Here is a 21,283-nt window from a genome sequence, read left to right on the forward strand (position 1 = left end):
TTAAAATGAACATGTAAATATTAAAATAAAGGCTTTGTAGGTGCCACAGATACCCCCTTATTTGGTGATGCAACATTATGGGAAACAATGGTTAAGAGTTAACATTCTGGGGGTGCTGGGTGGCTCAGTCAGTTAAGTGTCTGCCTTCGGCACAGGTCATGGTCCCAGGGTCCTGGGATCCAGCCCCACATTGGGCTCCTTGCTCGGCGGGGAGCTTGCCTCTCCCTCTCCCACTCTCCCTGCTTGTATGCCCTCTAGAGCTGTCTTTCTCTGTCAAACATATAAGTAAAATCTTAGGGGGAAAAAAAAGTTAACATTCCATAGTCACACATACCTTTTTTTAAGTTTCAAACTTAATCAAAAGTAAAGTTACTGGTATAAGAAACCCCATAGATTCAACACTCAGCTGCAGTAATTACTAATTCATGGCCAATTTTTTTTTTTTTCAGTACTCTCCTTCATTCCCTATCACTCCACTAGATTATTCTGAAGCAAATCCCAGGCATGTTACCATTTTAACCTATACATACTTCATTATATATACCTACAAACATAACTTTTTTTAATAGGGCTGTTTTTAAAATAAAACCATAGTATCATCAATATGTCAGTGTTCAAATTTCTATTGTCTTTTAAGTATTTTTACTGTTTTTTTATTTTGTACTTGTTTATTATGGAAAATTCAAAAATTTTAGAATACTGTTAGATTGAACTACATGGCATTACTGAAATCCTGTTTTTTTTGTTTGTTTGTTTTTAAAGATTTTTATTTATTTGACAGACAGAGATCACAAGTAGGCAGAGATGCAGGCAGAGGGAGAGAGAGAGGAGGAAGCAGGCTCCCTGCTAAGCAGATAGCCCGATGCGGGGCTCGATCCCAGGACCCTGGGATCATGACCTGAGCCGAAGGCAGAGGCTTTTACCTACTGAGCCACCTAGGCGCCCCTGAAATCCTGTTTTAACATAAAAATTTGTTGTGGTTCAACCTGATATAATGAAAGTTCACATAACCTTCATGTACAGTTTCAATAATTATGAAGTCATAGTTAATTCTATTGCATTGGTACCCTTCCCTAGATTTTTTTTTTTAAGATTTTATTTATTTGAGAGAGAGCATAAGCTGGGGGTGGGGTGGGGGTACGTAGAAGGAGAGGACAAGCAGACTCCCCACTGAGAGCAGAGCCCAACATGGGTCTTGATCCCAGGACTCTGAGATCATGACCTGAGCCAAAGTCAGCCACTTAATTGACTGAGCCACCCAGATGCCCCTTCCCTAGATCATTTTAAAGCAATTCTCTAGACATCATATTCCTTTACTCATAAATATGTCAATATACTATCTGTAAAAAGAAGACTCTTTTAAGCCATAGTTATTTACCAATATTGTACCTTAAAAATTTAAATTCCTATTATCAGATGTCCACTCAGTGTTCAAATTTACCCAAATGTCTCAAAATAATTTTCACAGTTTGGTTGTTCAAATCAGTATACAAATAAGGTCCATATAGTCTAATCAGTCTCTTAAATCTCTTGTAAAAGCCTCACCTCTCCTATTTTTTTCTCCCCGCGCAGCTTACTTGTTGAAGGAACTGATAGTTTGTCTTAAAATCTCCCTCTATCTGGATTTTGCCAATTGAATCTCCATGATAATCTTTTTTTTTTTTTTTTAGGATTTTATTTATTTATTTGACAGAGAGAGAGAGAGAAAGATCACAAGTAGGCAGAGAGGCAGGCAGGCAGAGAGGGAAGCAGGCTCCCTGCTGAGCAGAGAGCCCGATGCGGGGCTCGATCCCAGGACCCTGGGATCATGACCTGAGCTGAAGGCAGAGGCTTTAACCCACTGAGCCACCCAGGCACCCCTCCATGATAATCTTTAACAGTTATTTACTTACTACAAATTTGTAGTCAGATCTAGAAGCTTGATCAGATTACTTTTTTGGCACACATACTTAGAAAATATTGTTTGCTTCTATCAGGGAACACAAAAATGATCAGCCGTCTCTCTTTTTCATGGTTGATAATCAATGCCTAGATCTAATTCTATCATTTTTTTCTTCATTTATTATCTGCAATCTTTGAAAAATCTCCTTTTATCAACTCTATGGTTTTCCTGAACTATAGTCCATACTGAGGGGTGCCTGGGTAGCACAGTTGTTAAAGTGTCTGATTCTTGATTTTAGCTCAGGTCATGATCTCCGGGTTGTGAGATCGAGCTCTGTGTTAGGCATGGAGCCTGCTTAAGATTCTTTCTCTCCCTCTCTAAAAATAATAATGAATTCAAAGTGTTTTTCTTCAAAAGGAACTCATTCCTCTTTGGAAATGCAAACAATAACCTATTTATCTGATGATATTAAGAAATTATTACATATTTAGATGTCATATTGGTATGATTTTTGTGACGCATCTGATCTTTTAGAGATACACACTGAATATATATAAAATGCTGTAATATCCTGGAATCACTTCAAAATATGAAACGGTTGGGCAGGAGTATAGATGAAACTGGATCATCACGAGTGGGTTATTTATGCTGGGTGACAAGTATGTGGGTATTCAATACACCCTTCTGTCCACTCTTGCATGTTTAAATTTTTCCATAATAAAGGATTTTTAAAAAGACAGCTCATGGGGCACCTGGGTGGCTCAGTGGGTTAAAGCCTCTGCCTTCGGCTCAGGTCATGATCCCAGGGTTCCGGGATCAAACCCCACATGAGGCTCTCTGCGCAGCAAGGAGACTGCTTCCTCCTCTCTCTCTGCCTGCCTCTCCGCCTACTTGCGATCTCTGCCTGTCAAATAAATAAATAAAATCTTAAAAAAAAAAAGATAGCTCATATAAACCATGAGACTCTTAATCATAGGAAATAAACTGAGGGTTGCTAGAGGGGAGGAGGGGAGCGGGATGGGGTAACTGGTGATGTGAGGAGCACTGGGTGTTATACACAACTGATGAATCACAGACCTCTACTTCTGAAACTAATAATATACTATATGTTAATTAATTGAATTTAAATTAAAATAAATAAAACACAGCCCATGTAAAACAAATGCAGCCAGGGTGAAGCAAAAAGCCACAAATATATACATACATATGTATGTGTGTAAATGCCTTTTGCATTTGAAGAAAATACCACTAACCTAAAACAATGCAAATAAATAGAGGGGAAAAAACAAACATTCAAAACAATACCCTTTCAGAGCCTGACTATATCTTAAAAAAACTACTGGTGATCAGATACAATATGCCTGGCAAATATACCTACATAAAGTCAAATAATCATTTTTTAAGCATCTACCTTAAAACACTGTACTAAGATTGGAGAGTTAAAGGATGATCAAAGGTTTAAACTGTTTTTAAAGGTGATGGATACATTGGCAAGGAAGTTGAACACTACCATGTGCAACGCAAAAGGTGGGATAAATTCTAAGATGGACAATCATGAAAAAAGAATGAGGACTATATTAAGATAGAAGCCAGCTAGGAGACCTTCAGTATTGGTGTGGAATTAAATACTCATTTTTTCCCCCACCAGATCACTCTTAATATCCTCTATCTAACCAAAAAACAGACTCAACTATAGAGAACAAAGTGATGCTTACTGGGCGGGAGGGTGGGGTGTTAAACAGGTGATGGGTGTTGAGGATGGCCCTTGTGATAAGCACATGGTGTGATGAATCACTAAAGTCTACACCTGAAACTAATACCGTATGTATGTTGGCTGATTGGGATTTGAACAAAAACCTGGGGGAAAAAATCCGGTTATTAGTACCACTATTTAAATTACGTATTACTAAGTACAGTAAATAACCCAATGTTTTTCTTTTTCCTTTGAAATGCCTCTTCTACTCTTCCCGTAATTTCTGTTCTCATGGTCTTATCCTTAGACCAGGTGTTCATCACTTGGTGCTTATTTTACTAAAATTACGTTTCTATTTATATCCTTGCATATACTCCCACACTTACAATTTTCCTGAAATGCTCCTCCCTCAGTATATCACTCTTCAAGTCAAAACTCCTCAAAGACTGCTGCTGGAGTATCACATGAAAATTCATAGAACCGACATTCAGGTCTTCTTAGTACTAGCTCCAATTTACTCACTTTATCTCTTAACAATACCTAACCTCCAATGTGAAATCTCTACCACTTGAACCATTCCCAACATGCCTTTGCTTCAGCCACTGTTACTGACTTGGCCCTCACGCCTGGGCTCACTCCCCTTCCCTGACTTATCAAGCTCAAATCTCTCTCCCTTCTTTGAACAACGTACTAGACAAAACTGTACTTCAACTTTTTTTTTTTTTTTTTTTACTTCTTCAACTTCAATGTGTATGTGAATAACTTGGGGATCTTGTTAAAAATCCAAATTCTGCTTCATTTCTGAGATGGGTCATGAGATTCTTCCAGGTGATGCTGATGTTCCTGGTCTATGAATCGTATCTTTTAACTCATACATGAAACCATCTCTAAACCACAATAAGTAGGGGAAAAACGCAAGGTAAAAACTGCATCAACTGCCAATTATAAGTGTAGAAAATACATTTATTTGCTTGTATGTATAGGAGAATATCTCTGAAGGTATCCTCAAAAAGGTAGAAACCTGTAGCTGCCTCCAAGGAGGCAGCTGAGGCATATACTGAGAAGGAAAATCAATTTTCAATGTACTTTTAGCCCTTTTGGAGTTGTGCATGTATCATCTATTCAAAAGGTAGATTTAGGGGCGCTGGGTGGCTCAGTGGGTTAAGCCTCTGCCTTCGGCTCCGGTCATGATCTCGGGGTCCTGGGATCGAGCCCCATATCGGGCTCTCCATCAGCGGGGAGCCTGCTTCTCCCTCTCTCTGCCTCTCTGCCTACTTGTGATCTCTGTCTTTCTCACTGTCCAATATACAAATAAAATCTTAAAAAAAAAAAAGGGTAGATTTAAAACGCTTTTGCAAAAAAATAAATTCCAGGGTGACTCAATAAATTACTCATTTTGACCAAGGAGTAATAAGACTATACTGGCAAACAAAAGCTTATATATTCTTTTTAACATTCTCCATCCGTGACTACTTTTTTAAAAGACTAGAAATCATTCTTGGTTCTCCAAACCATCTCCACCCAATGAGTCAGCTACTAAAAGGGGTGGGTCTCGCTATAGGAGTCTGAAGATGGCAGGAAGCCCAGGAACACAAGAGGCAGCTATCGCAGATCTATGAAACAAATATGAAACAGAAAGGGCAAATGAAAAAGGCCAACAGGAGCTACTACAATTTCCCAAAACCTGCCTCTTGGTGGGGAAGGCCGATTTAAATCAGTCATAAAGGGTCTTTGGATAAAAAAACTAGAGTAAGGGACAGCGTAGTCAGCCATTGCCAGTGAGGACTAAAAAGCAGCTTAAATTTGGAGTGGCCAAAATTCCCTCTTCTCCCTGCCATCTAGTGCTTGAAACTCTTTCTATGCCTGAGACGTAATTCATTATACTCTAATTAATTATCATATTATCAAATCAGCTTCCTATCAGACAGAAGATACTAGGGAGTTTAAAGGTAGTTAGGACTTCTCATTTCCGTCACTTTCATGGTGGACATCGGCCACCTCACGCTGTATAGGAAGTGTTCGCTCCGGACAGACGGTCTGCTATCAGCACACTTCTGCGGCTGTTCAGGGAAGAGGAACCAAATCTGGAATGCTATTTCCTAGAACAGCTTCAAGAACTATAAACTTGAGGCAACGTACAATTTTAGGCTTAGGCATTCTGTCCCAGGCCTAGTGAAGCACAGGTCAAATTTCCCAAAATTTGCTGTGTCACCGGAAAATCTAGTCACCAGCCAGACAGCTTTCGTTGCTCCTTGCTGGTTTCCCTACTCAGCCTTCCTCGAGGTCACTTCAGCACGGCCATCCTCTGGCCTCAGTCCCTCCACCTGTGGTCCACCTGTGGTCCACCTGCCTGCGCGCGGGGTGTCACTGCTCCCTCTGTTCTCCGAACATCGAGCATCCAGCATCCGAGTGGCACAGAGGCCGGCCGCCTCGCCTCGTCTACCCCAACGCGTGCGCCTACGCCGGAAAGCCCCCGCGAGGGGAGCCAGGATCCTGAGACCCGCACGCGGAGACGCCGCCGCCCCGGAGGCCCGCAGGCACCTCCACGGAACCCTTACGCGGGGACACACGCCGGGCCCCGCCATCTCCCAGACGGCGCACCTCAGAGCTGGCATGAGCGAGGTGACCCAGGAAAGGGGCACACAAAGGGTAGGGGGCGCCGTTCCTCACCTGACCCGAGAGAGCAGCGTCACAGCCCAACCCTGGTCGCCAGCAAGATGGAGCCGGGGGAGGGCCCGGAGAGGCGGAGCGCCAGGGGCCTCAGCCCGAGCCCGTTAGGATCGCTGCGGCAGCTGGGAACGCCCTTGCAGCTGGAGGGGGCGGCACCCGGCTCGGCCCAGCTCCTGCTCCGGCATCGTTCGTACCTCGCCGCTCCACCTGCGGGAGGAGACGCTCCCTTCTGCTGGACCAGCCAGTTTTATCGCATTTCTCGGCCCCAGGGACCATCCCTAATCCCTTTAGGGCTCTCTCAAGTCACAGCGGTTTTAAGGAATCCCGCAGCCCTTTCTGTGACGGGCGGTTGAGAAGGGCGGCGCGCACCATCAAGGCCAGGTGCAGCCTCTCGGCCTCTGAAGTACTGTCCTCCCTGAGATAAAGACCGTGTCTTTTGTTAGATCCCTATGAAATGAATGAAAACTTACTGGGATCCTAGACAGTCAGAACTCGAGATGCATTATAAATCAAAACCACTCCAGAGGGGTTGTTGGGTGATTCTAGGTTCCCTTACACTAGAGCCCTAACATCTGACACAAACACTAGCATTAAACGTCTGAGATCATTTCAGGGGCTCAGACCAGTATCTTAAACTTATTAAGAAACTTATTATTTCAGAGCAAAAACCAGTTAAGCTTTTACAGTGGTTCTCAAAGTATGGTCCTCATACAAGTAGCAGCAATTTGACTAGGAAACTTGATAGAAATGCAGATTTGGGGTTCCACCTTAAATCTACTGACTCAAACTCTGGGGTGGAGCCAAGCAATTTGTTTAACAAACCGTCCAGGTGGTTCTAGCACACTTAAGTCTGAGAACCATCAACTTGTCATTCTACATGCTTTTCAACCCAAAAGCTTCCTCATGAGGGTGGGCCAGGAATTTGGATTTTATTCAGGTTCCAGTGGGAAGGTACTGGAGAAGTTGAATCAAGAGAATGACATAGACCAATTTATTCTCTAGAAAAATTATTCCCCCAAATGAATGGCCGGCAAAACCCAAACCAACAGTTGATCTGGTGATCAAATAAGCAGGGCTATATTTACTACTTGAGGAAAAATGGCTCTGATAGACCTGCTGAGATGAGCATGTCAGAACCAATTTAGTACTATCCTATATGATTTTTAATGGTTTTTAAAATGCTGATTTTTTTCATTTGCTTAGTTAAGAAATATATTTCCCTTAAGTCAGTCTTCTTCTATTAAATTGGAAGCACTTTAAGGGCAGAAGCCATCTTAGATTTCTCAGCAGTTAGCACGAAGGTAGGCATTTCAACTTTTATGTACTGTCACCACCAGAGGACTAAATTGGAAATTTTGTGTCACTTGTTACTGTGTGGTTTCTCTCTCCTAATCTGATTCTGAGAGATAGAACACTTCGCCCATCATAATCAATAACCAAACCCTATAGACTTTACTTTCATGCTTTTTCTATAAAATGTCACAATTTACTTGTTAGAAATTACCCCTTCCCTTTCCATGCCTCCTACCTATTTTAAGGGCCTATTTAGCCAGGGCGGCTCCATCTCGGTTAAACAGCCATTTTGTTGCTTATGCAGTAAAACTTAAACTGACCCTGCCCCGCCCCTCCATGGGAACTTACTTAAAAGCAAGTCGGGGAAACCGGTAGCATTCTACTGGTCAACCAGTCCCTGATAACAGAGCCCAAATACAAGGGCAGGTCAGGTCAGGTGGAGACAACAGAGCCCGAATGGGGGGATGAGTCAGGCCAGATGGAGACATCCAGTCAGGGGAGCACGCATACTGTCTCCCTAGCTACCAAGGAGTGTGGGCCCCACCTTTTGGGCGCCAATTCTGACCAAGGTGATAGGCTAGCTCAAATAGCTACCATGGGGTGAATTGTAATTCAATTGGCCACCCGTGTGTGACCTAGCATGATTGTGCAGCTTTCTCTGTGTGTTGCAATCTCATTGGCTACCTGTGTGTGGCCAGGCTCAACCACATGGCCTTTGCTCTATAAAAGTTAGTCTGTGAGGCTGGGGGGGTCCCCCTCTCTGTAAAGGTGGCCCCAAATGGTCCATTTGATTCTTGATGCTTGGCACAAAATAAAGCTTTGCTTGACCTTCGCTTTGTATCAGTCTCGTTCCTTTGACCACGGACCTAACACTATTACCTTATCTGGCACCCGCATTATCTTGTCTGAACCATGACACATCCAATTGGTTTTTCCATCATCAAATCAATACTTACACAGTATGCTAGCTCAAGATTTATGTTGCTGTGTAAAATTAAAATGGTATGGATTTAACAATAGGTACCATTTATTAAGTATGAACTATGTGCTAGGCATTGCATTAAATGCTTAGCCAAGGGGCACCTGGGTGGCTCAGTGGGTTAAGCCGCTGCCTTCGGCTCAGGTCATGATCCCAGGTCCTGGGTTCAAGCCCCACATCGGGCTTTCTGCTCAGTAGGGAGCCTGCTTCCTCCTCTCTCTCTGCCTGCCTCTCTGCCTACTTGTGATTTCTCTCTGTCAAATAAATAAATAAAAATCTTTAAAAAAATAATAAAAATAAATGCTTAGCCAATATTCTCCATTTTTACAGTTTCTAAGATTTTTCCCCCCCAGGGGGGAGGGGCAGAAAGAGAAGGGAGAGAGCACCTGAAGCACACTCTGCCCAGCAAAGAGCCCAAGCTCAATCCACAACCCTGAGATCATGACCTGAGCCAAAATCAAGACTTGGACACTTAATCAACTGAGCCACCCAGGCACCCTTACCTACACTAAGTTTAAAAAAAAATTTTTTTAGTAACAGCTTTATGAAGATCTAGTCCACTCAGTACAATTCAAGGGTTTTTAATATATTCAGAGCTATATCATCACCAGAATAAATTTTAGAACATTTACATCACCTCCAAAATAAAACCACACCCTTAACCCATTACCTCAATTCCCTCATCCCCCTCATCCATATGCTGCCACTAATCTACTTTGGCTTCATAGATTTGTCTATTCTAGACATTTCATATAAATGTATTCATATATTATGTGGTGTTTGTGACTTCTTCCACTTAACGTGAAGATCAACAAACATGTTTTCAAGGTTCATCCATGTTGTAGCTTGAATCAGTAATTCCTTTCTAAGGCCAATATTTCATTACATGGATATACTACATTTTATTTACCCATTCATAAGTTGATGGATATTTAGGTTTTTATTTGCTGACTATTGTGAATAATGCAGCTATGATCATTTATGTACATGGTTTCATTTCTCATGGGACATACCAAGGAGGATAATGGCTGGATCAAATGGTAACTCAATGTTTAACTTCTTGAGTAACTGCCAGACTGTATTCCAAAATGGCTGCATCATTTTATATCCCCACCAAGAGTGTATGAGGGTTAAATTGCTCTACATCACCAAAACTTATTTCTCTTTTTAATTATCATTGTTTTAATGAAGTGCTGTTTCATTATTGTTTTGACTTTTATTTCCTGATGACTAAAGATGTTAAGCACCTTTTCATGTGCTTATTGATCATTTGTATATCTTCTTTGGGGAAATATCTATTCAGATATTTGCCTATTTTGTAATTGGATTTTTTGTTCTTTTATTGTTGTCACTGTTCTTTAATATATATTCTGGATATAAGTCCATTATCAGATATGTGGTTTACTAATATTTTCTTACATTCTTTTAACTTTCTTGATGGTGTCCTTTTTTTTTTTTTTAAAGATTTTTATTTATTTATTTGACAGAGAGAAATCACAAGTAGGCAGAGAGGCAGGCAGAGAGAGAGGAGGAAGCAGGCTCCCTGCTGAGCAGAAAGCCCGATTCGGGGCTTGAACCCAGGACTTGGGATCATGACCTGAGCTGAAGGCAGCGGCTTAACCCACTGAGCCACCCAGGCGCCCCGATGGTGTCCTTTCAATAGTTTTTAAATTTGATAAAGTCTAATTTATCTATTTTTATTTTGGTTGCTTATAGGTTTGATATCATATTTAATAAACCATTGCCCAATCCAGCTTTACCACACAGATTTACCCTTATGTTTTCATCTACGAGTTGAATAGTTTTAGGTCTTTGATCCATTTTGAGTTAATTTTTGTGTGCTGTGTGTGTGTTGGGGGGGGATCCAACTTCAGTGGGACTGGAGTTAGTTAGTTACCGACTAGTTAGTTAGATGCTTAGATGCTTAATGACTGAGCCACCCAGGCACCCCAGGATAAACTTTTTAATATTATAATTTCACTGAACTGAAAACCAACTTCAACTAACCAACTAATTAACTGATGTTAACATCAGTTAGTTGGTTAGTATGCTATAAATTTTTCAGTTGCCATTGAGAGAACTCAGTTCTCTAACTAAGAAGAAATTCTCTTAGTTAGAACTTAGGGTCCAACTTCCTCCTTTTGCATGTGGAATCCTGTTGTTCCAGCACCAGCTGTTAAAAAGTCTGCTCTTTTCCCATTGAGTTGTTTTATTACTCTTGTCAAAAATCAATTGTGCATAAATGTTATTTCTTGCTTCTCGATTTATTTCTTGCGTATCAATTTGATGTCATTGATCTATAGGTCTATCCTAGGCAAGTACCACACTGTCTTGATTACCATTATTTTGTAGTAAACTTTGCAATTGAAATGTGTGAGTCCTCCAACTTTGCAAACATTTTTACTTAACTCTTTTTTTTTTTTTTTTAAGGTAGGCTCCATGCCCAGTGTAGAACCCAACATGGGGCTCAATCCCACAAACCTGAGATCATTACCTGAGCCAAAATCAACAGTCAGACATTTAACCAATTGAGCCACCCAGGTACCCCAGAACACATGAATTCTAACATTACCCCTATCAGACTGGGCAATAAGAATGTATATGTGTGTGTTAAGGTTAGGGATGGGAGGCTGAGGTCATGGCAAGGCTGTAGGAACGAATACTTAAGGAATATCCTAATTTTGAGAATGTGGTAGGAGAAGAATGGCATGAGATATGATGTGGCAGAGTAGCAGGCCCAAACAGAGAGCTGGTGTTAATCACACCTTTGGCAAGAGAGAAACCTCCAGTCTTGAGGTATTATGACTAGACAAGTGATACTTGCCAGTGAATAGGGCATAGGACAAAACAAGTAACTTAAGAAGCCCCAAACTGAGTTTATTGTGGTATAAACTAGGTAATAACAAATAACTCCAGTTTATTCAACTAAAGTCCAATAGACCCTGGGATATTTATTTTTAATTTTTTGAAAGATTTATTTATTTTAGAGAGTACAAGCGGCAGGGGTAGAGGGAGAGGGAGAGAGAATATCAAGCAGATTCTCCCTGAGCATGGAGCCCAATGCAGGGATCAATCCCATGACCCTGAAATTGTGACCAAAGCAGAGTTTATGCTCAAGAGTGAGAAACTCAACAATGACTGCACACCCAGGTGCTCCTACCCTGGAATATTTAAATACAACACAAGGCAAAAAGCTGCTCTAGGGCTAGAAGGCCCCAAGCAAGAAGAAAATAAGATATTTACTTAGAAAAAAGCCAGGAAATAGAACAATATGCCAATCCTCACAACCTCTCCCATGTTCCCGGCCACATCTCTATTGCCTATTCTCGTACCACTTCAAGTCATTAACACCTCTCCATTTTTCAGCCCAGATTGCTGGATAAGAAAGTCTTTTTCCAGAAAAAAGAAGGTGCCATTCTTTTCCTTGGCAGCATCTGATTAAAGTCAAAAGGTACAACTTTCTCACAAAGGAAAATGTCAGGAATTCTAGGCTCTGGAGAGTGATACTAGGGCTTCTTGCCACACATTAAATCTAGAATCCTGTCTCTGGAAGCTGCTTGTGGCTAATCTCTTAGAAAAGAGTCAAATCATATAGGAACTCCCATTCAGCTTAGACTCTTTACCTAGACAAGATGCCAAGGTTTAAAATATAGTGGATTTCAAGGTTGGCAACAACCTGACATCAGCAGGGTACTTTTATCACAACCTCCCAATTTTCTAAAAGTCCAGTCAGGATCTGCCTCAGCTATTTAAACCCCACCATCTACTTTCTTTTCCAGTTGCCTCCTATCCAGCTGGCAGGAACTTCCAAGAAACATGATATAGTAGGCACTGCAGTATACTGGTTGCTTGTTGGGGTTGGAATAGACCTGTTCAGGTTTGAGGGACGCGAAAGGATTAGCTCCATAGGTAGTGATGTGTGTATCCAGGTCCACCAGAATCTGCAAAGAAGCCGCCAACTCCTGATGGCTATAGGAGACAGATTTTAAAAGAGAGAGAGAGAGAGAGAGAGGAAAAAAGAAATTGCTCTGCTAATTATGAGAGACATAGGAGAGAAATTCCTCAGAACTTGATACATCTGGACTCAGTAATCCCTCAAATTACCTAAGGCTAGACAGGCCAGGGTATCCTTCTCTCCCAAATGTCTCACTCAGTACCTGATTAACTAGCATAGGACTTGGTTCCAAGGGGATTAGAAAAGAAGAAAATCCTCACCAGAAGACAGAAGATGAGGAAAGGGGAGAGAAATGAGCTCATCTATACAGAGAGAGGTATGAGTGAGGGAGGGAGGTATCACAAATAGGAAGAGGTTGGAACCTGTAAACAGTGATCAATGTAGGGATCTCATAATCACGAAGTAGCAGGAGGGTGGGCAGCCAAGCCTCCATCAAATCTGGGGAAGCATGGAAACCTATGGGGAAAAAAATAACAGAAATGGATATAGAAAGGAGAAAGGATGAGGTAGACCCTAAGCAATTTACTTTTTTGTGTCCACCCCTCCCTTCACCTTTCTCACCTCCAGTGCTCATTTACCACCACCATCCACCCCAGGTTCTGCAATGGAAAATTCTGAACCAAGTTATAGCACGTATGGCTAATGATCAACCAAGGTTGTCATCATAGTATGTTTAATCTGACCAAATGAATGGGGTTCCAAATAGAGGAGATATAAGAATCAGGATGGAAAATTCCCTGAAAAGCCGACCAGTATTCCCCTGAATGACTCTTACCTGGATGGAATGCCACCACCAAATCTGGATGGGCTATCTGTCCAGTCTCTACCTGTTCCTCCCAGAAGTCATGATAGAGGCCCCTATAGCCACTAAGTTGAACTGTGCCAGGTTCCAGGGGGGAAGTTGAGGTGCTCTGTGTAAAGTCAGCAGATACGTCTATACCCACCATGATCACACGGAGGCCTAGGTGTCCAGGAAACATGTAGCCAAGCTCATCATAGTCCCCAGGGCGTGTGAGGAATGTCTCCACATGGGAAGCACCAACCACATGCACTGTGCTTCCCCCAGTCTTCCCAATATCTATCCCCAAGGCCCGAAGCCCAAGGCCCAGTGTCAAGGGCCGTGATAGGGCATCTGTCAGCAGCCGCTTCAAAGAGCCCTGCAGGACATCTGGGTCTGGCCTTGGCCGTCCTACGTTGGCCCACAGGGTGTTCATGGCATGACTACCTAGTACAGCATCCAGTGTAGCTTCTAGCTGTAAATGCCGCATAGAAAACCAGGTATCCCAGCCCTGTACAACTTCAGCCACACATGGCCAAGGTCCTGAAGGTAGGACAAAAGCACCTGTAGAAAGAAGGGATAAGAGTGACCTAATCCTTTCCTGGCTTCAATATTCTTTCCAAAATTTACTCTTCCTACTTGTGACCAGGACTGCCCCACTGAGTTTCTCATGTTTCCCTCATAACAACATGCTTTCATATCTTTTTCCAAGTACAACCAACTATGACTGCTATGGCAGAGTTCTCCAGCACCACCACTTCACCTGTGACTAGAAGCCATTCCATGAGACGGTCCACAGCTACCAGACGCAGCTCTTGACAAACCTTCCTGTGCTCTGGCCAGTCTGACTTCTGGCACTCTGGACCACAGTAATAGACATTTCTGCACCTGAAAGATTAGCCCCAGAAATAGATGTTCCTGCACCTCAAAGGTGATTGGGGGATGTCTAGGGAAGGGAATTGACACTTCCTGTATCTAGGAAGAAAGATCACTGAGGAGGAAAGTTACGGAGAGGAGTTAGAGCTGATGCACCAATTTTGGAGATTACATTTGGCAGAGGAGGCATGAGAGACTAGGAATGTAATTATTCTCTTGGGTCAGAGTACACCTCAGTCTGTATCTGAACAACTCACTTTTTAGATCCCTTACAGAAAAAAAAAAACATTAGGAGTTTGCAGCTGCCCTTTTATCACAGGTGTGGCTCAACCCCAACCTCCCCAGAACAGACAGGATCTTACCCATTCAATACTCAAGAGGAAGGAAGTGGAGAAAATTATACAGTAGATTATACAGATTATTCCCTTCTCCACAGGGAAAATGTTCTAAGACTCCAGTGGATGCCTGAACTCATGGATAGTACCAAACCCTATAAATACTATGTATTTTCCTGCATATACATACCTATGATAAAGTTTACAAATTAGGCACAGTAAAAGATTAATGACAATAACATAATAAAACAATTATACTATAATAAATGTTAAGACTATACTTTCAGGGGAGCCTGGGTGGCTCAGTGGGTTGAGCCGCTGCCTTCAGCTCAGGTCATGATCCCAGGTCCTGGGTTCGAGCCCCACATCGGGCTTTCTGATCAGCAGGGAGCCTGCTTCCTCCTCTCTCTCTGTCTGCCTCTCTGCCTACTTGTGATTTCTCTCTGTCAAATAAATAAATAAAATCTTTAAAAAAAAAAAAGACTATACTTTCAGGGATCATTTCTATAGTTTGTTATATACTATAATAAATGTTATATGAATGTGGTCTTTCTCTCAAAGTATCTTATTGTACTATACTGACCCTTCTTCTTGTGATGCGAGATGATAAAATGCCTAAAATGCCTTCAACATGGTAAGATGAAGTGAGGTGAATGATATAGGTGCTGTGACTCAGCATTACGCTATTAACTTTGTGACAATAGCCAGAGGAGGTCATCTGCTTCCAGACTGTGGTTGACCACGCATAACTGAAACCGTAGAACTTGAAACTGCACATAAGGGGGACTACTGTACCATTGTCTGACTTCCCCATAATACCCAAAATAAACAGGAGCCCAGTCCTTTTCTAATCTTTCTGTGGTCCAGATCCCAAAAAATGAGGAGTGAGCCCAAAGTTATTCTGAAAACTCTTAGACCTTTCCTCCTGCAATGAAGTCTTAGAATAGGATCATTTCTGGATGACTTTCCTATTAGCCCCCAACTAGTCACCTCTTGCACTGCCGCAGGACCTTGGAGTCTGAAAGGCCACTAGGAAGAGCTCTACAGTGAGCACAGAATTGGAATGTGTCCTCCATCTTCTGGAACATTTCTCGAAGGCATCGAAATCCAAAGCCTGATACAGAAGCACCCCCATCTAGCACCAACCTGCAGAAATGACATGGAGAAGTGGCAATAGGAAAAAGAGTAACTCCAGAATCATTCATGACCTATACCTTGCCTCCTATATATTTCCATCTATTCCCCCTATTTCTCACATGAGCATATTTCTTCTATAGTAATAAAACTTGCAAAAGTCAGGATGAGAAACTCCCTCATTGTAAATGCTCCATATTCCCCAAGTTCTATTCCCTTCTTGATTTCTGAAATCACTTCTCCCAGAGATAATGTATTATTCTTGCACAGAGCTAGAAACTCACTTGTATTCTTCATAGCTTTTCATGTTTAGCTTTTGAAGGATTAGCTGGGATAGGCCAGGAACATTATTCTCCAAGGAGAAGAAGCCAAGTGCATCAATGCTAGGGTCAGGTTTTGAGAGGGTCAGAGGCACAGAGGTCACAACTGTGGGTGGGGTCACAACCATGGGAGTCACCGATGAAGGGGGTTTCTTGTGCCTTCGTTGCCGGGATCTTGGAGCCATGGCTGTCCACTGATACCTGGGACTATATGTAGAACAGATATAGAATGAAATTTTGCAAGCTAGACAAGTACAATGTGTTTTTGTATGTTTGACCTTTCAATTTTCATTACAGTCTCTCAAACCTAGCTATCAGTGAGATTTACTTAGGATCTACTGATGATTGATCATCACAGGCAGTTATAAAAAAACAGGAGGAAAATAATTGTATATCAACATAATTATATATGTATCACATATGAAGTTCTATGAAATATAAACTATGTATATAAGTAAATGCATAGAAAAAGGTCTGGCAGGGCTCATAAAAAACCAGTAACAGGGGCGCCTGGGTGGCTCAGTTGGTTAAGCGACTGCTTTCAGCTCAGTTCACGATCCTGGAGTCCTGGGATCAAGTTCCACATCGGGCTCCCTGCTCAGCAGCGAGTCTGCTTCTCCCGCTGACCTCTCTCCTCTCATGCTTTCTCTCTCTCTCACATAAATAAATAAAATCTTAAAAAAAAAAAAAAAACCAATAACAATGATTAACTCAGAGGGAAAGAAGTAATGGGATAGGAACTGGGTTAATCAAAAGGAACTTTAGACTTATCTGTAATGTTTGACTCTTGAATACTAAGAATATATTCATATATTATTAATGCATTGAAAAAAATCAACTTAAAATAAGGGAGGAAAAAGCAACAGAAATTTTGGTTGTTCAAAACTACCAACTATTTGGAGAATCAGTCAACCTCACCTAGCTAGGGAAATAAAACATTCATTTTAGAAGACTTATCATCACATTTTTAAGCACTCAACCCAGAAGTAGAAATTAAATGCAATACAAAATCAGCACCACAATATTAAGATTTATGTAGTCAAAGCAAGTTATGCAAATTATGAGGAAAATTTCCTAAAGAACTGAGCTTTAAAGTAGAACTAATCCCATTATCTACCCACTACCTAGAAGAAACTCTGATATTCTCCTTTCCAGCCTCGTCTTCTCCCATTCCTTCCCAAAGGAATGAGTAAACAAAAGGAACTATATTGGGAAAAATAAAAACATCCATTCATCAAAAAAATATTTATTGCTAAACACATATAATGATTTATAAAATATTATAATGGAAACATATGCAAAATATACTTAATATGTAAATGTCTTAAAGAGGGATCAAATGGGGGCGCCTGGGTGGCTCAGTGGGTTAAGCCGCTGCCTTCGGCTCAGGTCAAGATCCCAGGTCCTGGGTTCGAGCCCCTCATCGGGCTTACTGCTCAGCGGGGAGCCTGCTTCCTCCTCTCTCTCTGCCTGCCTCTCTGCTTACTTGTGATTTCTCTCTGTCAAATAAATAAATAAAATCTTTAAAAAAAAAAAAAAGGGATCAAATGTAAATTATAATATAAGGCAGTATATAAATCCTGTAAGAAAAGTGAAACTAAAGCAGATCAGAAGGAGTCTCCTCAGTTAGTTAGCTGTAGACGACTTTATAAAGCATAGAGCAGTCAGAACAGACCCATTAATGATGGTAATACTTTGAATAAATGGAGACAGAAAAAGGAATTCTAAGCACAGAGAAGAGCATGAGCATAGAACTCTAGGAATTAATGAAATAGGATGGTATGAGTTTGGTTATTAAGTATAACATCAATGTAAGAACTAAAACTATAAAGTCTTAGAAGAACACATAGGGAAAAGTGTCATAATATGGATTTGGCAATTTCTCGGATAGGACACCATCAAAAGAAATGAAGTACTGATAATATGCTATAATGTGGGTGAACCTCAAAAACATGCTAACTGAAAGCCAGACACAAAAGATCATACGTTACAGGATTCCATTTATATGAAATATTGAGAAAAGGTAAATCCAAAGAGAAAGCAGATTCACGGCTGCCAGGGGCTGGATGGAAGAGGGAGCGATGGGGAGTAACTGTTAAATGGTTATAGGTTTTTCTTTTGGGATGGTGAAAATGTTTTGGAACTAGATAGAGGTCGTGGTTGTGTAACAATGTGAATGTATGACATAACATGCTCATTTTAAAAGGATTAATTTTATGTTATGTGAATTTCACCTCAATTAAAAAATTAAAAAAGATATCTGTAGAGATTGAAAAGCTAAAAAATTATTTTTAAAGAGATTTTACTTGTCAGAGAAAGATAGTGTGCGCGCAAGTGCCTGCCCAAGCAGTGGGAGCGGTAGGCAGAAGAAGCAGGCTCCCCGCTGAGCAAGGAGCCCAATGCAGGACTCAGTCCCAGGACCCTGAAATCATAACCACAAGGCAGACGCTTAACCAACTCAGCCACCCAGGCATCTCGGGGAAGCTAAAAAATTATTAACCCTCAGATTAACTGCCTCTAGGGACAGGAAAATGGCAGAGGACAAAAATGCTAACAGTGATTGGTTTTATTGTGAATAAGGTAACTATTAAAGTACAAATCAGGGATCAGGTTTTGTTCCAAAAATAGTCTGACATTTAATCCTTCTGGATCAGATCCGTTAGGGAAAAAACTCCAAGAATCATCATTCAGCTGAGGTGTAAGTGGCAGAACAAACAAAAACTTCCCAGAATCACCCAGTACACCTGAAACTAATATAACACTGTATGTTAACTAACTGGAATTAAAATGAAAACTTTAAAAAAATCTATTATTTTATTTTACAACATGGCTCTTGCAAACTGTTGTCCTTAGTTAATGAGGGAACTAATCTGTATTTTCCTTTGTACTTCTCTCTCATCCTCTCACTGTACCCCTGTAATCTCTCCCCTCATCCCACAGATAAATGGATGTTTTCAGAGTCTACAGAACAGGAATAGCTAAGCTCATCTGCATATATCACCTACAGTCTCGCCAATACAGAAGAAATTAGACCTCAAGGTGATAGATTATTTTAAGATTTAAGGGTCATGTCCCTTTATTAAAGGATGCCTTCACACCTGAATACCCCATTTCCAACTGACCTGATTCTTCCTCCACTTTTAAAAAATATACGCTTTATTTCATTTATCTATCTATCCTATCTATCTATCTTTCTATCTATATTTTTAAGAGAGCAAGCCTGTTTGAGCAGCCAGGGAGGGGCAAAGGGAGAGGGAGAGAATTTTGAGCAGACCCCACACTCAGTGCAGAGCCCAACTTGAAGCTCAATCTTGTAACCCCAAGATCATGACCTGAGCTGAAATCAAGAGTTGAATGCTCAACTGACAAAGCCACCCAGGTGACCCTTCTTTCCATTTTTATTTTTTTTTTATTTTTATTTTTTAAAGATTTTATTTTATTTATTCGACAGAGAAATCACAAGTAGGCAGAGAGGCAGGCAGAGAGAGAGAGGAGGAAGCAGGCTCCCTGCCGAGCAGAGAGCCCGATGCGGGGCTCGATCCCAGGACTCTGAGATCATGACCTGAGCCGAAGGCAGCGGCTTAACCCACTGAGCCACCCAGGTGCCCCTTTCTTTCCATTTTTAATAACTACACATTCTCATCCAATTTCCAAAATCACTGCAACTTGAGAAGCATTCCTCTGCTCTAGCTACCCGGCCTCTTTAGGCAAGATACCTTCTTGAAACTTGAAAGAATGGATTCATCTTTCTTGAAAGATATAGAGAAAAGTTATATTTGATTTGAGATAGATCAAGAGTCTAAAATCCCAGGAGTAATAATAAATATATATTCCTGATGTTCAACTAGCCTTTGTGCTGCAATGGAAGCCAATTAAGACCAGAAATGTACTTCCTAACTTAATCTGCCTTTCCAAAGACGTCTTTCTCCAATAGAAGATTAACTCTTGGCTCTCTGGGGGTTGGCTGAACTGGGTGGGAAGTGCAGGGATCAGTTTGGGGAGGAGTGGTGGTGATGAATCCTTGGTAGTTTCCTCTGTGTCTAGAGAAGGTTAATGATACAAATGAACTAAACTTCTAGGAAGAAGGTAGAGTAAGGTAAGGTAAGAAGGTGCATTTGTATCTACATGAGGTTCATGTCTGAGTTTGTGTACCCTAGGACCAGACCCAGCTTCCCTGGTTCTAACTTTCCTGCAATGAGCCCCAGGATCCTCCAAGTTTGAGGGGAAGGAACAGGACTGAGAGAAATGAAGGCAAAAAAAAACAGACAAAACAGGGAGAAGCTGGAAGGAATTATATACAATAAGCTTTCAGAATTTTCCAGAGATCAGAGTCTACTTCACCTACAAGGAATCACTTCAACTTTTTTTCTAGCCATCCCCAATAACTTGGGCTCTAATTTATTCCCGCAAGACAGAAAACACCAACACTAAAGACTAAAGAGGAGACAGTCTGCACGGTCTAGAAAAACTCTTATCTTTCATTTCCAAATTCCCTCCAATATTAGCCTATTCCCAGACCAGGTCTCCCATTTTTGTCCTTCATCACCAAAAACCTCAAGTTTCACCCAAACCAGTTACCTTCTCACTATCCCCAGACCAGGAAGGACCATCTAATTTTCTCTAATTCACCCTTTGGAGAGGTAGGGAAAGGGGGAAATGATTCTAATCATTGGGGGATCCTAGAAGGAGCTGGGAAAGAGAAAGAGAAAAGGAGGAATATATTAAGAATATTGTTATTATTAAGCACATTCGGCTGCTTAATCAGTGATTAACACTCCCGGGGGTGATAAATGTTTTACTCAACTATAAACTAAGCAAGCAGATGGTTTGATGGAAAAGTAACTTACCCTGCTAAGCCCTCGGCTTCCTTCCTTCTCTCTTTCTTCCAAGTGAAGTAAATGCTTCACCTCCTCCTATCTAGGTTGTGGCTGACTTGCAGCTGTCCCTTCATATCACTTCCCTTTGCAAACTGCTGAAATGCTGAGTCTCTGTGATTCAGTGTGTCCTGCCAACCAGACAGACAACGCTATCCCTAGCGAGGTAAGGAGAGACCTGGCCTTCTGCCCGTGGACTTCTCTCCTTCTGACCTTCCTTCTCTGCCAAGAAGGTTAAGAACTCTGTCAACACTCCCAAACTCACCAAAGGCCAGGCAGGCTAAGGAAAGATGAAACCTGTTGCTTCCTGAACCTCTCTCACTAAGGCAGCATTTCTGCTCTCAGTCCAGAGAGTCAGAGAAAAAAAAAATTAAAAACAAAACAAAAACAAAAATCCTGGGATTAGTTCAGAAGTCATTATTTGGTTGGAAAGGTAAGCACTAGCTCAGATCAACAGAATTCCTGGAGTTCTGGATGTCAATCCAGACCCAGGA

At 41.4% G+C, this 21,283-nt stretch overlaps 1 protein-coding gene and 1 pseudogene across 5 annotated transcripts in view; one reads left to right on the top strand and one right to left on the bottom strand.

Moving 5' to 3' along the window:
* Positions 1–21,014, bottom strand: part of LOC125084660 (annexin A7) — a 46,661-nt gene extending 25,647 nt beyond the window's left edge. For 2 of the 5 annotated variants that reach the window (XM_047702280.1, XM_047702279.1), the window contains exons 1-6: positions 20,763–20,896; positions 15,880–16,122; positions 15,452–15,607; positions 14,014–14,138; positions 13,248–13,814; positions 12,835–12,928 (exon numbers count right to left, since the gene is read on the bottom strand). In XM_047702280.1, the coding sequence (XP_047558236.1) occupies positions 12,835–12,928; positions 13,248–13,814; positions 14,014–14,138; positions 15,452–15,607; positions 15,880–16,100 (1,163 nt within the window). In that variant the 5' untranslated portion in view covers positions 16,101–16,122; positions 20,763–20,896. Of the gene's footprint in view, positions 1–6,245; positions 6,399–11,736; positions 12,487–12,834; positions 12,929–13,247; positions 13,815–14,013; positions 14,139–15,451; positions 15,608–15,879; positions 16,123–20,762 lie in introns of those variants that run through there. The other 3 variants (XM_047702284.1, XM_047702281.1, XM_047702282.1) reach the window with 3 other exon arrangements.
* On the top strand, positions 14,941–15,010 carry LOC125085406 (uncharacterized; annotated as a pseudogene).
* Positions 21,015–21,283: the final 269 nt, after the last annotated feature.

The sequence above is a fragment of the Lutra lutra genome, chromosome 14 (genome assembly GCF_902655055.1).
Source record: "Lutra lutra chromosome 14, mLutLut1.2, whole genome shotgun sequence".
Taxonomy (NCBI): Eukaryota; Metazoa; Chordata; class Mammalia; order Carnivora; family Mustelidae; genus Lutra; species Lutra lutra.